This window comes from Ornithodoros turicata, chromosome 7 (assembly GCF_037126465.1).
Source record: "Ornithodoros turicata isolate Travis chromosome 7, ASM3712646v1, whole genome shotgun sequence".
NCBI lineage: Eukaryota > Metazoa > Arthropoda > Arachnida > Ixodida > Argasidae > Ornithodoros > Ornithodoros turicata.
This window is the reverse complement of record NC_088207.1, coordinates 708,204-725,333: the sequence shown is the minus strand read 5'-3', so window position 1 is coordinate 725,333 and position 17,130 is coordinate 708,204. Positions and strand designations below refer to the sequence as shown.

Genomic DNA, 17,130 nt, shown 5'->3' with positions numbered 1-17,130 from the left:
CGAAGCTGCTCTCTGGAACGTATGTGGGAAATGTGCAAGTCCAAATTCTGTATTGATCTGTATTACATAGCAAAAAGCAAATGATATCATGTAGTCACCTGAGCACTGTCAACTGTGCACAATAATTTGTGTTTCAGTGTTCACACAGAGGAAGACATACGTGGAGTGTGGCATCTTTCTCAGGTAACGCAGTAGTGGATGAGGCAATAGATGGATGAAAACAACATGAGCTTCACAACTTATTTTCCGAATTGTCTCATCTCTACTACATTACTTGAGAAAGATTCCGCCAGCCACGTATGTCTTCATCTATGTGAATGTGAGAGCGGCTGGCAGCAGTGTAAGAGAGAATGTGTTGTTGGGTGAGTGCATGTCACCATCTTTCCTTGCATGGCTTGGTACTTTGAAAGAGACGGTAGCCAATGTGGTGTATCTTGTAGCATCTCTGACCGCAAATCAGGGGGTGCGGGTTACAGTCCCAGCTGCCTTTATTCAATTGCTTCATGCTGCTGGGCATTATGAGGCATGTGTGCTATTTGTCCCTCTATATTTAATTGTTGAAGGAGGCTTGTATATATCTGTCCTTTCTATGTTGTTGTGTTGTTACGGCCATATCGGCATGAGCATGCGGACCAGATGGTCAGCACGATGGTCATCGAAAATAAAGAGAAAGAAGTTGATCTCCTCATGGACGGTCGCGTCATGCAGGCTCCATGGAAGTTGGATTCTTTCTTACAAAGGTAGTTATTTCCTTCCGACCGACACCACATTGGCGACGAGGGCTTTGAGAAGAGAAGGAACTGCACCACGTTGAAGATTCATCATGAGCTTCGGCGGTATTACGCCTCCGCCCACGTTCTTATCCACTCCCGGCAAGCCTAACGTTCCATGGACGCAATGGAGACAACTTTTCTGCAATTTCTTGGGAGCCTCAGGAGCTGAGGAATTCACATCAAAAAGGAAGAAGCAAATCCTTCTACATTGGTTGGGGATAGAAGGCCTTCGCATTTATAATACGCTTCCAGAAGTAGTACACGAAGCTACGCAAACTGCATCACGTGAAGCCGGCGCAACACCGTCTACAAGTACCGTGTCAGGTACAGTGACGCCTGTTCCTGACGAGTACGAAACGGCCCTACGTACTTTAGATGCTTACTTCGCTACCACATCAACGTGGTGACGGAACGCCACAACTTCAGGAGAAGAACTCAGCTACCGGGCGAGAGCATTGACGATTTTGTTTTGGCCTTATGGGAGTTATCCGCTTCATGCAACTTTGGCGCCCAAACTGAAGACAACTTGCGAGACCAGTTTGTACAAGGAGTATCTTCGCAGCAAATACGTGGGAGGCTTCTCCTTGACGGATCGGCTCTAACGTTTTCTCGTGCCGTGGACATCGCCAAGCATTGTAAAAGGGTATCGGACGAAACCCAGTCCTTCGTACATGGTGATGTCGTTCAAGCCATCGGCAAGGCTCCGGCGTCGAAGACCCGAGGGCGTGAAAGTAAAGGACAAACGCGCCAGCTGCATCATTCCCAGAACTCTCAGCGCAAGGACGGAGCGCAAAGACTACGCTGCTATCGGTGCGGGTCAACGCAGCATCTCGCAAATGCTTCGAACTGTCCAGCGTTTCACAAGCGTTGCAACAACTGTGGCAAGGTTGGTCACTACGCCACGGTTTGTCGAGCGTTGAAGACACCGACGAAAGTACAGGAGCTTTCTACAGAGGAGGATGAAGTTCTAAATGTCGTGGTACCTTCAAAGGAAGGGCAAGGTCTCTTCATCGAAGCGCGTCTTGAAACTGTACCGGTAAAGTTCTTAATTGATACGGGATCGTCAGTATCCATTCTGCAAGAAGATCTCTTCAGGAGACATTTCGCTTATCGTTTCACTTTGGTTCCACCACGTACTGCTTTAGTGGATTACTCAAGACGGAAGATTGATGTAAAGGGGTGCTTTGAGGCTGCCGTTACTTACGAAGACCAGCACCATGCTGTTCGCTTTTTCGTAGTTTCCAGAGGAACAACGTTATTGGGACTTGACGCCATCCAAGGACTCGGCATACATATTGAAGGTGGAACACTCAGCTGCTATGAAACGTCCTTCGCTTCATCAATGCTACCAGACTCACTTGCACAGGACTTTTCACAGCAATTTTCAACAGAGCTGGGTTTGGCTAAGGGATTTACCCACAAGGTGAAAGTTCGTCAAGATGTCCCACCCGTAATTGCTAAACTACGTCGACTGCCATTGGCAGTTCGCGACGCTGTTACGGAAGAGCTGCGTCGCCTTGAAAAGGAAGACATAATAGAGCGGGTTGAGGCGTCAGAATGGGTTTCCCCCATTGTAGTAATTCCAAAAAAGGATGGAAAGATTCGCCTTTGTGTGGACCTTCGTGAGGTGAACAAAGCCATCATACCAGACCTGTTCCCTCTTCCACATACAGAAGAGCTGCTGAACGCGCTAGCAGGAGCTCAGCACTTCTCTCGGATCGATTTAACGTCAGCGTACCATCAAGTCCTTCTGCATCCTGAAAGTAGGAGCTTGACCACATTTATTACCCATGATGGACTCTACAGATTCAAACGGGTCTGCTTCGGACTTTCATCTGCGCCCGCCATGTTTCAAAGAATGATGTCTTTGATACTCAAGGATTGCTCCGGAGTATTATGTTACATCGACGACATCATTGTGTTTGGGAGACACAAAGCGGAACATCAAGAAAATCTTCGAAGAGTGCTCACCGTCATTCGCTCAACCGGATTGAAGCTCAATGCAAAATGTGTGTTCGAGACACAGGAGCTGGAATTCTTAGGGCACCACGTAAGCACTCATGGATTACGTCCGCTTCGTTCTCAAGTGGAAGCAATTACACATGCACCAGCACCAAACGATGTTGCTACCCTACGTTCGTTTTTGGGACTTGTAGGTTTTTACTCAAAGTTCGTCCCAAACTTTCCTACGCTCGTGGAGCCTATGCGTGCCCTACTACGAAAAAATCAACCCTTCCTGTGGACAGACATTGTCAATGACAGTTTCAATGCTGTGAAGTCACTCTTCAGAGAAGACCGTGTCGTCCACCCGTTCGACCCTACACTACCAGTAATCGTCACGACAGACGCTTCTTCGTACGGGTTAGGAGCTGTTCTGCAACAAGTGCAAGGCAATATGTATCGGACAGTTGCTTTTGCTTCACGTACCCTTTCTTCGCAAGAGCGCAAGTATGCTGTAGCGGAAAGAGAAGCGCTGGCATGCCTATGGGCGTGCGAGCACTGGCACGTCTACCTTTGGGGTCGTCCTTTTCTTATTCGCACAGATCACCAAGCCTTGGTGACATTGCTATCGGCACGCGGCACAGGAAGACGTCCACTGCGACTTAGTAGATGGACAGAGCGCCTTCTTCGTTACAATTTCACTGTCGAGTACTGCCGGGGTACCGACAACAAAATAGCAGATGCGCTGTCACGATTGCCTCTGTCACACGATGCCCAGACTGAAGAGCTTACTCAGGAATACAGGACAGACTGGCCACTGCAACCCATTCCGTTTCCGAGCAGGCCATGGGAGGAGGTAGCTGTGGACATAATGGGCCCTTTTCAAAAAGCTCCTCCTGACTGCAGATACGCCATCGTGATGGTGGACTATTTTTCTAAATGGCCAGAGGCCAAGTTCTGCGCGAATGTGACAGCATCAACAATTTTGGACTTCCTGAGATCAGTGTTTGCACGTGAAGGCTATCCGGACAACCTGGTGTCCGATCACGGACCCCAGTTCATTTCACATCAGTTTGAACAGTTCCTCAGGGATAGAGCCATTCAACATTCATTTTTATCTCTGTATTATCCACGTGCAAACGGGCTTGTTGAAAGGTTTAATAGAGTTCTGAAAAACTATGTTCAAGCCACGTTCTTGGAAGGAAGACCACTGCGACAAACCGTCACCGAGTACCTGGGAGTGTACAGATGTACCCCGCATGCAACTAGCGGAAAATCACCTGCTGAACTTTTACATGGCAGGAAACCACGGACACGACTGGACATCGTTGGGATACCGTCATCTTTACTTGAGGATGATCCTGCTGCAGCAATGAACAATCTACGTGAACGCGTGCGCAGGCATCAGCAACAGAGCAAGACCTACACGGACCAGAAACGTAGTGCCAAAGCGCCAAAATATAAAGTAGGAGATTACGTTCGGGTACGCAAACCAGGATTCACTCCAAAAGGAATGCCGTCATTCTCCAAGCCACTCAAAATCATCCGACAAAAAGGGAGGTACTCGTTCCAACTAGCCGACGGCAACACATGGAACGCATCAAAGTTCGCACCAGCGGCTATTCAACCAGCAAGCAGCAACCCCACACCTTCCACGGAATCCTTCAGGCTGGATTATCCCACCTACATTACTACGGGTATGGATGCCTCCGATGTCCCTGTATCCCAGTCACAACACGAGGCCAATCAAGAAGCGGCACCACAAGTTTACCCCCCTGCTACTGGCATCGGTGCGCCAACTGATGTGCCAGGGGCAGGATCACGTTTGCCTTCGAACGAAGGTGCAGGACAGCAGACACGTCTGCTGCCTCCGAGACATAGACGTCCTCCAAAAAGATACGGGGACCCCGTCGGTCATTAAGACTCACTTTTATTTGTCGCGTTTCACTATACGTCTGCGTTGGGTATTTCACAAGGACTTTTTGTAGGGGGGGGAGAATGTTGTGTTGTTACGGTCATTATCGGCATGAGCATGCGGACCAGATGGTCAGCACGATGGTCATCGAAAATAAAGAGAAAGAAGTTGATCTCCTCATGGACGGTCGCGTCATGCAGGCTCCATGGAAGTTGGATTCTTTCTTACAAAGGTAGTTATTTCCTTCCGACCGACACCACATATGTGTTCCAGCTTCAGAACATCAATTGTCTCACAATTAGTTGCCTCTGCCATTACTACGTAACTGGTTTAGTTCTGAAGCATCTTGTGAAAGGAGTCGATAAAGCGTAATATGATATTGTGGGTTGGGGCAATGTTTTATCTGCATTATGTCTTACTGCTTGCAACCATAGAGGATTTGTTCAGATTAGAATAGGTTTATGCTATGTGGATGACTATGCATTGTTTCTGTCCAATTCTTCTTCTAATTCATTTACAAAACTTGGGACCTGCACCTCAAACCAACTGTGTCTCTTGCTGGGAATCTTTCGCATACGGCACTCCATCAGCTTTCCAAATGTCGCATACTCATCTGGCTGCTGTGCAAGTACATCTGCAATTCGGGAAAGGGCACCTGTTCTTTCATTTTGTTCAGCCGTACTTCTTGCAGTTTTCTTCTGTTTCCATGGAACAGGTGGTGCAGGCTGGGAGGATGATGGCACCATTTCGGGCTCCTCCACTGTACGGTCAGCTGTCGACATGGCTTCACTTTCCACGGGAAGCAGATCAACCAATGCCTGCCCGTCCTCCTTAGTGGGACACTCATTCTCTGTGCTCTCAGTCTGATCAACAGCGTGTGGCTGCAAAAAATAGTAGTGACAAAGCTTGCATGAGAGAAATATCACCATTTTGGTCTCCAAAAACAGAGTGTACTTCTCACTCAACTGAATAGTTCATAAATGTTCCAAACAGAAGCAACCGTGACAGAAGCAAGTTACAGTTGGCTCAGCCTACTCTCGTTACCTGCTGCAGACCAAGAACTCTGTGATGAACATCAGGGCAGCAGTTATCTAGAAAAGACAGTGCTTCGAAGTATTTCCACTTGCCGATGTACGTCACTCCTGCCTGTCCGCTTTTCGTAGCCATTTTCTTCTTTCGTTCATCGCTATACTGCTTTCGCTTTATAGCAAAGTATCTCCTTACGTCATGTAAGAAAAACATATCGTTTGATAATGTTGCCTTGCAGCCGAGCTACCGACGCTAGCATTACACATGATAAAATGGTACTACACCGACAACGCGATTTGCTTAAAAGTATATCGTCAGCCACGACTCCGTTTTTAGGATTGTGTGCTTCAGCAGCAGTGATAGCAAACATACTTTGAAAGACAATTTTATGACACCGACAAAGACTGTATAGCGCATATACATTTTCGAGAAATCAAAGAAACAAATACTTATCTCCTGTAACTTTGCCGCCGTGCTTTCGCTGCAGATCTGTCGCTATGCTTTCCCAGTTAGCTGTCTTCAGTCGTACGTTCTTGTAGTCTGGTGAATCAAGCTTCCAAAGACACACGTTCATCTCCACCGCGCTAAACAGGTCGTAAAAAAACGATCACTCCTGAACAGCTCCTGCGCAGCCGCCATGTTTTCTCCGCAGAGATCGGAAGAGATTCTGTGGAGAGCCGAGAGAATCTCTGCGGGGCCCTCCGGCAGGCTCCAACAGCTCCCCATAGAGCCCATAGTTTGAGATAATTCACACAACACTGGGCACACGACCAATGAGAGTGCAACGTTGTAGAAATTATGCAATGCCAGTCGGCCAATCAGGAGCCTTAACTTTGGCTGAGCTTTCGGCCGGTTCTGGCTACCATCGAATTCTACCGGATTTCACGCCTACCGCCGTTACCCGATATTCAAAATAACTGAAGCTTCTTTTGGCTAAAAGAAATATTTATTTGACACAAAGCACTGAGTCAAAGATCTAATACATGGGTGCACTGTGAATACAAAGTCCACTGCGTAGTCCACACGGCCCGAGCGTGTTCTTCACTCTCCAACCGCTCCAACTCACGAAGCATTCCAGTTCTGGAGTTGATAGACTGTTCGTGGGATAATAGTCGTGTCCAGGAACAGCAGAACACACGTTGAGTCACAACGACGCATGAATAAACCAGCGAACACTTCTACAAACTGTTCTGCCGATCGACATCACTGAAACACGGAACACAAGAGGACGCCATGCCGACCGATGAGCATCTTCTTTCGTTGCTTGCAGAGCAGAAGGCACTTGTGAGGCACGTAATCGTAATCCTGTCTTTGTTGTCAGCCCCCAAAATCAAACGGCGCCCGAACGCGTTCTTCACTCTCCAACCGCGCCAACCCACGAAGCATTCCAGCAGTTGATAAACTGTACGTGGGGTAATAGTCGTGTCCAGGAACAGCACAACACGCGTAGAATCACAAACTGTTCTGCCGATTGACGTCACCGAAACACGGAACACAAGACGACGGACGCCGTGCCAGCCGATGCGAGCTATTTCGAAACTATGCTGAAATTGTTGAAACTGCAAACTGCCGCCGGGACGTTGCACGCAGATGCGCGCGAAGAAAATGCGATTTCAAAACATTGTCAACCAATCGGAGCGCGCGCACAGTCTAGGGCAAAGAGCTTGCAACGTTGTAGATTGGCGTAGTGGTACATACTCTACAGCCGCATCCTCGGTTACCTGAGGAGGACTGCCTCCGGCGTGAAGGATTGCACAAGAAGCCATGACGTCAAGTCACGTGCACTCCGTTTGCTCTTACGTAACTTCTGTCACCCTCGCTTCTCCGAGGAGATCTCGCCTCGAAAAGTCGCTCGTGCGTATACCTGGTAAAGCACCGAAGACATAAGCGAGGAAGAAGAGGGTAGAGGAGAAAGAGGTTAGAAGGGAATAAACGTCCACGGCTCGAAAGACTGGACTTATTACATCCGTTATGGATCAGGACTTGGAGATCTTCTACCATACAAAGGGCCACTGTTTCAAACTGTGAATGGCTTGTTTAGTTCTTTGCGTAAGCTAGCATTGCCACTTTTGCATCGTGCAAAGCCTTACATAGCCCTTACTGCGATGAGCGTAGCAAAAATTTGGCGAAAAAGTTATCTGAAGGGCGAAACATCAAGCAAGGACTGAGAGCAACCTCAAATGAATTAGGGACACAGATTTTGAAGGACATTGCAGGCAGCGGACATCGAAGAAAAAAGAGGAAGAGAAGAGACATTTTCGATTAATCCTCTGTAGCCATGAAATAAAGGAGACACTTTTTTTCACACATTGATGTTGCTTCTTTATAAAGTAAAAGGTTTTTGCATGGAAAAGCATAGCAACCAGGGTTGAGAATAGGGTCGCACTCCGAAAACAGGTGGGGATTGGCGCCCAAGAGGGGTTAGAAGTCGGGACAATGGGTCGCCCTTTCACTTGTAGAAAGTGAGGTGGACAATGCTTCGAATCGGCGTCGCATTCCGAAAAAGAGGTGGCCCAGGTAGGGTTGGGTTCTGAGGGCGATGTCAAAAGGTAAAGGGGATTGGAGGGCAATGCTTCCAATCGTGAATGGGATCGCATTCCGAAAAATGTGGTCAGTCAGGCGTTAAAAGTGTGCATCACTGTCCAAGCGGGTTAGAAGTCGGACAATGGGTGGCCTTTCACTTGTAGAAAGTGAGGCGGACAATGCATCGAATTGGGCATCGCATTCTGAAAACAGGTGGCCCAGGTAGGGTTGTGAGGACATTGTCAAAGGGTAAGGGGATTGGAAGAAAAAAGAGCCTTTTGCTGGGGTAAGATGCTAACAAATAAAGCTATGAGGAAAGCATTGTGTGTGTGTATTTCATTTGCAAAGATCCCAGCAAACCATTCATATCCATAGGACATCCCCATAAGATCGCGAACGTCCTGGATATCTCGACAACCATGCGTTTTACCCAGTAAATAACAGATGTCGTAGGTACACCTACAGGATATCGCGTTTTGGATATTTGACTGGAGAAAGCAGCCTGGAGATCCCTGGGATATCCATGTAAGGTCCAGTACACGAGATCTTGGGCACTGGTTGAACGTCACAGGGATGTCGCCTGGAGATATACAGATAAATGTGAAGTTTATGACATCTTGTTCTGACAGCCACATTTTTGTGTGCTGAAAGCAAGCAAAAACTTCTGTAAACGCTAACTGGATATGGGGGAACAAGGAAAATCGTTATATATTTTTATCGTTCGCGTGCTGCTTGCCGTGAAAGTATTTATCTATGCGTAACGCTCGTCAAGCAACAGTGGAATTCGATCAGTTTTACAGCTCCACTAAACAGCTAATCGCACTATAGACAATATGTTGAATTAGAAACATAGTATTTGACAGGAAGGAATGTGAGACACGTTATTGGTTATGCCTTGACTCTGCAGGGACACGGGTTAATTGGAAAGAAGCACCTCCTCACCGCTACAAATGTATCACGGCCCAATACACTCAACGAATGTGCCTCAGCAACTTGTATTTCAGTATATGCTTTGGCCACTTTGTCAACAAAGACTGTTGTACTGTGGCCTCCCTTCAAAAATGCGTACGCGGTGGAGGGGGCAAAAGGGTGGACCTTAGTGGATCGTGTGTCGGAGTGTGGCCGAACGCTGGCGGGCACACTACAGTTACTGCATTTTTTCCCCCCTGTTGTTGATGTTCGAGGCGTTCATTTCAACAAACATGTGATAATTAACTTATGTAATATGTTTGGTAATAGATATGTACTTTCTGTTCATATCAGCGACGCGTCGTCATCTCAGATATGTATTAAACTAAAAGTAAATATGCGCAAGGTAATATTAACTTTTAAGTCAGAAGTACTTGGGACGTCCAATTTGTGTCCAGATATCCACTAAAATACCTTGCGGGGACATATCTGGGATGACAAAGGAGGGTTAAAATGTATATCTCACGGACGTCCTGTAGATGTAAGTTGGATCCTCACGAACCTCCAGCAGATATCCGAATATCCGGAATTAGATATAACATAGATATTGCCTGGATGTAAATGGTTTACTGGGATGTCGCAGGTCAACTTTGTACACGCACAGTCCCAGCTGTCTTTGAAGGGGGAGTGTGAGTTATTCAACATATCTCCTACCCAAGTTTCAATAGAATCATGCGAGACGCAAGTTTATTATCCAGTTTCTACAATCAGCAGAGGAGAATCGACGATCGAATGGAACATAACAAATATCTCAGACTTCTGGCTCGATTTATCATCACTGTATTTTAATATAACTATGCAGATATTGAGGTCGGGTGGGACCCGACCCGACAATTACCCGAAGAGCGCACGGTATCACTGTGGACACTGTATTCCCAGTCAACACCCAGTAAACCAGATATGTCTCAGAAACGCCCACACGATATCCTGCTTGGGATTTTGGGATATTCCAGAGACTGTGCTGAATAGCCCATTGACGTCTCTGGGACAGACAGAGGACCCGTATTTCTTCCACATTTGCTGATCCAGGGAAGGTTCCAGGAATGTCTGTCAGGGATATTTGGACATATAGAGGACATATACAGGACATATATTATTACGCCGATATTTCGAACAGAGACTGTTCTTCTTCAGAAGAAGAACAGTCTCTGTTCGAAATATCGGCGGCTTCTGTCCTGAGGCAACTCCCTTCCTACATCTCTACCGGTTCGCTGGATTTCTACCCATCTATATATTATTACGGTATTTTATTGCTTTTTTGTAATTTTTACTTATTCTACGGGAAATACTACTCTGCAACAGAGAACATAGTATCAGCGAACGTTTGTTTATTGAATACAAACCAAGTACATTGACGGTACGTGCACTGTAAAAAAACGCTCTTTCTAATAGTACAAAATATTATATTACAACATAAATAGGCTGATAATTAACAATATAGGGTGAGACTGATAAGACGCGATGCTGCTGGCACATTCGATAAATAAAACACCAAAATCCTGAGATGAGTATCCTCATATGTCTAGTACCGCTGTCACAACAGCTGTAAGTGCACTTAATGTCTTCTCTCTGTGCATAATGACCAACACACATGAGCAAATTTGCAGCTGGCATGGTTGATAATGTAACGTAATATGCTTCAACTTCTCATATGAACATATAACAATGATATGACTTGCGTGCACTTTAATATCAATGTGCTTCAACACTTCACATGATTTCCCCAGAGTCCAGTTGCAGGGTATGACGGACAACAGAAATTCGAAAAGACGAAGCGTCACTGTAATGGGAAAAACAAGCTGTCTGGCCGAGTCTATCCTTGATCAGGTGAACAATTCTTAGAACAGTTACATAAATATACGAGAGGTCAAATGAATTCGCAATGCAAGAGAGGTACACTTGTAAACACGTCTAGAATATCACCATAGAATCTGCGATAGCGTGCAACGTAGATTCTACGTAGAAAATGTCCGCTCAAAAACACGTAGAATCAGCGAAATTTTATAACGCACGTTGACATTTGTTTTTTATGTTGATATAACATTCATCAAATGTTGTGAATTACTGTTTATTCTACGTTGTCTTGCGCTACCTCTTCCTACTATGTTGCGTTAAAAATTTCACTTCTACTGGCGCAAAAGCGCAGGTAACCCGAAACCTAAATGTGTCCAAGTACAAGACTACAAATGTGTAATGGTGAATATTTAAGAAGACAATGAGGGGTATGTCCTTTTATGTGCACGTTCCTTAAAATCATAAATCAATTAGTGAAACATCATGTACAAAAAAGATAATCACTGATAATGGTCATAATAATAACCATCACGTGATTGCTACGCCTCTTCGCAACAGTCATCCCTGAAAGATAACCACTAACATAGTTCATTCCATCTATTGGGATAGTAGCTCAAACACTGCCATAAATGGGCGTAAAGAACAGACACTCTGCAACAAGTGGGAACAAATGCAAGACAGTGGCTTACCGCAATTTCTTTCGATATATATAGATGGTTAGATGTGAAAGCAGCCTAAACCCTGGCAGACCCAAGCGACGTCTTCTGATTTATGCCTGGCTCTTCACTGTTGTAGAGACACCAGGTACATTACACATGTTCTGCAACACGATGACCCGGTTCATTTCTCAGTTTGCCGATCAGAAAAGGATGACAAGCGTCATGTTTCGTCTAAAAACGTTCGTTTTAATCATCATCATCGTGCAAACTTCCTCTTCGTCCTTTTCGTTTCAGGACAGTTCCCAAACCCATTCAACACACACAAAGACGATAAAGTTAGTTTCGATTCCCCAACATCCTCCCCCGCAGTGAGTAGTTGCTGACTTGATTAAACAATCTCTAGTGGACAGAGAAGTTGCACAGGTCGACGTAACAACGTTCCGTCTGGTAGTCGGACTGTGCACGCTCTTACTTTTCCGTCAGCACTGGGAGTAATGGTGTCTACCCGACACATCTTCCACAGATGTCTTGGTAAGCGATCTTGCATGAGCAGTACCAAATCTCCGGGCTTCAAAGTTACTGCATTTCCACGTTTCGCTGTGTGATGGGACCGAAGTTGTAGCAAATAGTCCTTCCTCCATCGGGCCCAGAAGGAGTTGAGCAGCTGTTCACGACGTCGGTAACTCTTGTTCAACGAGCTCCAGTCTGACGCTGTGGACGTCACCTTGTCAGTTGGCAACGTCGTCAGTCTCTTTCCCACCAGGAAATGAGCAGGAGTTAGCACTGAAGAGTCCTCTGGTGTATCATGAACAGTGGTGAGCGGTCGAGAATTTATTATGGCTTCAATCTCGATCAGAATTGTGATCAGTTCGTCATGATGGAGTAAAGCTTTTGATAGTGATCGTCGGAGAGTATTCTTCACTGATCGCACCATCCTCTCCCAAAACCCTCCCCACCATGCTGCTCGCTCGATAATAAATTTCCAGTGGATACATTTTTTGGAAAAGTAGGCGAGTGCTTCAGGGCTACGTATATTGTTCCAGAGGATCTTAAAATCCTTAAAAGCTCGCTTAAAAGCAAGCGCATTGTCGGAATAAATAATCTTACATAGTCCCCTCCTGGCTACGAACCGGCGAAATGCCATGAGGAATTGGTTTGCTGTGAGATCGTCGACAACTTCTAGGTAGATCGCTCTTGTTACAGCACACGTAAAAAGAGCGATGCAGCATTTCGTTGAGTTGTTGCCTACAGTCTTGTAGAAGAGGGGTCCCGCAAAGTCTGTTCCCGTTACCTCGAAAGGTCCTATGTAAACCAACGAAAGGTTTATCCTATCAGGAGGAAGCGGGGCAACGTCTTGGAACGTCGGTTGAGCGCGTTGCCGCTTGCACCACATGCACTTGTACAGAGCACTTTTCACAGCTTGACGACCCTGGATAATCCAATAATGTTCTCTTAGCTCAACGAGCGTGTCACGGACTCCAGAATGCAGTAAGCGTTGATGTGTATTTTCGATAAGTAGTCGCGTGTAGGTGTGCTGCTTTGGTAATATCAATGGATGCTTCACTTCTTCGTTTTCGTTGCTTCGTTGTAATCTTCCCTGTATTCGTAGAAGTCCATTCGGGTCCAAATATGGGTGGAAGTCTCTTAGACTTGACGTTGATTTCACTGGTTGTGAGCAATGCAGTGCTTGTAACTCTTCTGAGAACACCTCCTCTTGAACGTCTTTGATCCAGTACCTTTCGGCCTGTTGTAGCTCTTCCGTAGTGAGGGGGCCCCTTTCTTTAGGCTCTCTTTGTCTCGCATTCTGTATAAACCTGTATATCCATGACGTTACCCTGATGATTTTATCCAGCGAACAATAGTCGTTCAAATTTAGAATTGGCTTCAATTGACGAGATGGCAGGAGCATGACGTATGTTGTCTTGACTTCTTCGTCACGGAAGTTTTCTCCTAGCATTCTGCGCACGTCAACCAGCTTCAGCCAGCTCGCTTCTGTTTCCTTCAGCCATGGCGGTCCTTCCCACCAGACACTTCTTGCCTTCAAGTATTCAACGTTTACGCCACGTGTAAGAAGATCTGCTGGATTTTCTTTTCCAGGACAGTGTCGCCAATCTGAAAGATTCCTGTGACTTTGCATTTCAGAGATTCTGTTGGCCACAAAGGGCTTGTAGCGTTGTATTTGACCCTGTACCCAGTAAAGTACAATCATAGAATCAGTCCAGAGTGTGGCCTTAACAATGTCGCTGAAGCTGTGGTTGACATAGTTGCAAAGGCGAGTCCCTAGCAGAGCTCCGAGCAGTTCCAGACGTGGTAATGTAATGCTTTTCAAAGGAGCAACTCTGGTCTTCGACAACAAAAGTTGAACGGTGCATGATCCGTCGGTATATTGGCTCCTGATGTAGGCGACCGCTCCGTATGCCTGAAAACTGGCGTCGCAGAATACGTGTACGGATTGGCTGAGTACTTGCGCCGTACTTTTAATGCTCCTTGGAATCCATATTTCATCGGCTTTTGGGAGTTCATGACACCATTTTTGCCAGTCTTCCAGAATGTCGTGCGGGAGACTCTCGTCCCATCTTAGATCCTTTTGCCAGACACGTTGGAACAAGATCTTGGCTTTTATAACGAATGGTGCGAGAATCCCAAGAGGATCGAATATTCGCGCTACCGTTTGAAACAGGCTACGCTTGGTAACGTTAGCTGTCAGCAGAAAGTTCATCACGGAATGTAGCGCAACTCGTAACGTATCAGTTTCCGCATCCCAAACCAGACCTAACACCTTCCTCTCGTGGTGTGAGATCAACCTTTCGTCTTCGTAGTGCCGCAAAGTTGCACACAGCTGTTCATCATTGGTTGCCCATTTTCGTAATCTCATGCAGCAATCTTCAAAAATGATGACTGACTCCTTCCAAAGCTGTTGTGCTTCTTCAACTGTGTCGACGCTGGTTACCAGGTCATCTACGTAGAAACTCTCTAAGAGGAGTTTGCAAGTCGTCGGGTACTTTTCAGACGATGTTTGTAGATTGTGTCGCACAGTTCCAGCTAAAAGAAAAGGGCTTGAAGTAGCGCCGAATGGGACCCGTGTCATACGCAGAACTTCAACGTCGGGTAATGGTTGTCCCACTCTTGGTGTTGTCGTGTACCACAGGAATCTTAAAGCATCGCGGTCAGCTTCGGCTAATGAAATCTGTAGGAAGGCTTTCTCAATATCAGCGATCAGTGCAACTGTGTTCCTGCGAAAGCGGAGCAGAACGTGAAGGACCTCCGGATTAAGATTTGGTCCAGCATGAAGAACATCGTTGAGAGAAGGTTCGCTAGCGACACTAGACGAAGCATCAAATACAATCATTATTTTTGTGGTGTCCCTTTCACGTCGAATCACAGCTCGATGAGGAAGGTAGTACTGAGTGTTAGCCGAGTTGTTGTCCGCTGGTATCTTTTCCGCATGTCTGTTTTGTTCGTAGAGGCGAATAGCAGCATCGTACTCTTCAATTACCCCACTGTCTCTCATGAGGCGTTTCGTTAGCGATCGCAGTCTTGTCTTTGCTACTTCTAGATTTGAAGGTAACTCGTCTTTTTTCGTGGTCCAAGGTAGCGAAACTTCACACCTTCCGTCTTTCTTCGTAATGGTTTTAGTAAAATGATCCATCACTTCATTAGTATGATCTTCTTTGCATTCAGTTTCGTTGTGCTGAATCCCAATGTGTTCAAGTTCCCAAAATCTTCGCAGCTGGGAAGAAGTTTCGTCTTCAAAGCTTTCCGCTGTTACTCTAAGCACACCTACATTGGTGTCCAAGTTGTCAGACGACGATGAGGAAGTAGGGCCTTGAACTGTCCAGCCGAATATAGTTTTAATCGCGAAGAGCTTGTCTGTGATTGGTTCCGTCTCGCCTGTCACTACTGCCCAGTAGGAATCTGCACCAATGAGGATCTGGACCTCACTATTACAGGTTGTGCCCGTAGGTACAACGTCGGCCACCTGCATGCCTCTCTCGGCTAGAGTTCGTGTTAGATTACAATCAGGTGGGTGTAGCACATTAGCTGAAATATCAGGTGTTTCCAGAGCTTCAACACACACTTCTTTGCGGGAATATTGGCTGCGAAGCCAAACTTTAACACGACGACACCTTCTTTTCAACGGCCTACAACCGAAGGCGCATATCGTCAACACCTCCTCCCCTACTGATTCGCAGTCAAGCAGATGTGAAAGGGTCTCCTTAAAGGGAGGGTCCGCAACGGTTGTGCCCAAAATTAAGTGAAAGTTGATTTCAGAAGAGACCACCCCCCAGATGCTGACAACAGCCTCCGTTTCGTATAAATGTGCGCGTATAATTTATAAACAGCGAAAATGATAAAGCGAAACTGAAACTATGAGAGCAGGCGGTGGCATCGGAATCGAGGAGCGCCACGCCGTGACGTCAGTCGCGAGATTCGTCTGCCGTGATTCCCATGTGTTGTATTGCATTGAAGACGCCAGGAAGCAAGTTACGCTCAACCTGCAGTCATGGAAACCGACTCCGCATCAGAATAGAACTCCACGGGACTTCAGCCCGATTCAGACGTGTATTCTAATGAGGAGAATGACTTGACCGCCACCATAGACCACAACGACTCGCCGTATTCGACGGACCCTGTACCAGTGCGCGCGTCGCTTGAAACCGAGGCCTCGGACCCATACACTGAAGACTGTCGAACTCGGAGTAACTAATGATGAGTTTCTAATAGGTTGTCGCACATTCTTATACAGGGTGTCCCAGATAACGTGTCATTGAATTATAATAAAAAAACTACACCAACTAGAGCCATGCGGTCTATGGCATTTGTTCTTACTGGGTTTTTGCCACCTCCTCATATGAATGTCGTGTAACGTAAGTTTAATTAGGTAAATTTTTGCGAGCTTAAGTCGGAAATTTGCATAGTAAAGGTAACTTTGTAACCCCGCCAATGTGAAGAGCGTGTCTAATTTAGTCAAATTAATGATAATTGACAGGGATATTCAGGAGCTATCCCATCGGAGAAAATAGCCGAACATCATACTCTACGGAGGTCGCACAGAATAGCGCACGATGAATTTTTCAGCGCAATCTTTGTCAGTCCGACGAAAGGAGGTTGGAAACCCAGCCCTCCCCGACATCGCAGAAAGAGATAAAACAGGCACGGCTTATCATGTCCGACTTTCGCTGGGATTTTGCTTTCCCTCTCCCAATTTTAGGAACTGTTACTTTTTCTACTATCACTCTGTGGGTTGGCTTCGGAACCTCCTTTCGTCGCACTCAGAGCGATTGCGCTCAAAACGTCATCGCGCGCTATTGTCCTTTGCTCCGAAAAACATGATATTCGGCTATTTTTTCCGATGGAATAGCTCGTGAATATCACTGTGAATTATCATCAATTTGAGTGTATTCGGCACGCTCTTCATATTGGTGGGGTAAAAAAGTGACCTTTACTTGGCAAATTTCCGAGTTCAGTTCGCAAATATTTACATAATTAAACTTGGAGTAATGACATTCACATTAGGAGGTGGCAA

General features: G+C 46.2%; 2 protein-coding genes across 2 annotated transcripts; one reads left to right on the top strand and one right to left on the bottom strand.

The window, feature by feature from the left end:
• Positions 1 to 648: 648 nt before the first annotated feature.
• On the top strand, positions 649 to 4,635 carry LOC135399774 (uncharacterized protein K02A2.6-like). The gene is made up of 2 exons (XM_064631508.1): positions 649 to 740; positions 1,149 to 4,635. Exons 1-2 carry the CDS (start codon positions 649 to 651, stop codon positions 4,633 to 4,635), a joined length of 3,579 nt encoding a protein of 1,192 aa, XP_064487578.1.
• A 470-nt stretch (positions 4,636 to 5,105) lies between these two features.
• On the bottom strand, positions 5,106 to 15,588 carry LOC135399772 (uncharacterized). The gene is made up of 2 exons (XM_064631507.1): positions 12,076 to 15,588; positions 5,106 to 5,510 (listed from the first exon to the last, which is right to left on the bottom strand). Exons 1-2 carry the CDS (start codon positions 15,586 to 15,588, stop codon positions 5,106 to 5,108), a joined length of 3,918 nt encoding a protein of 1,305 aa, XP_064487577.1.
• Between the last annotated feature and the right edge of the window lie 1,542 nt (positions 15,589 to 17,130).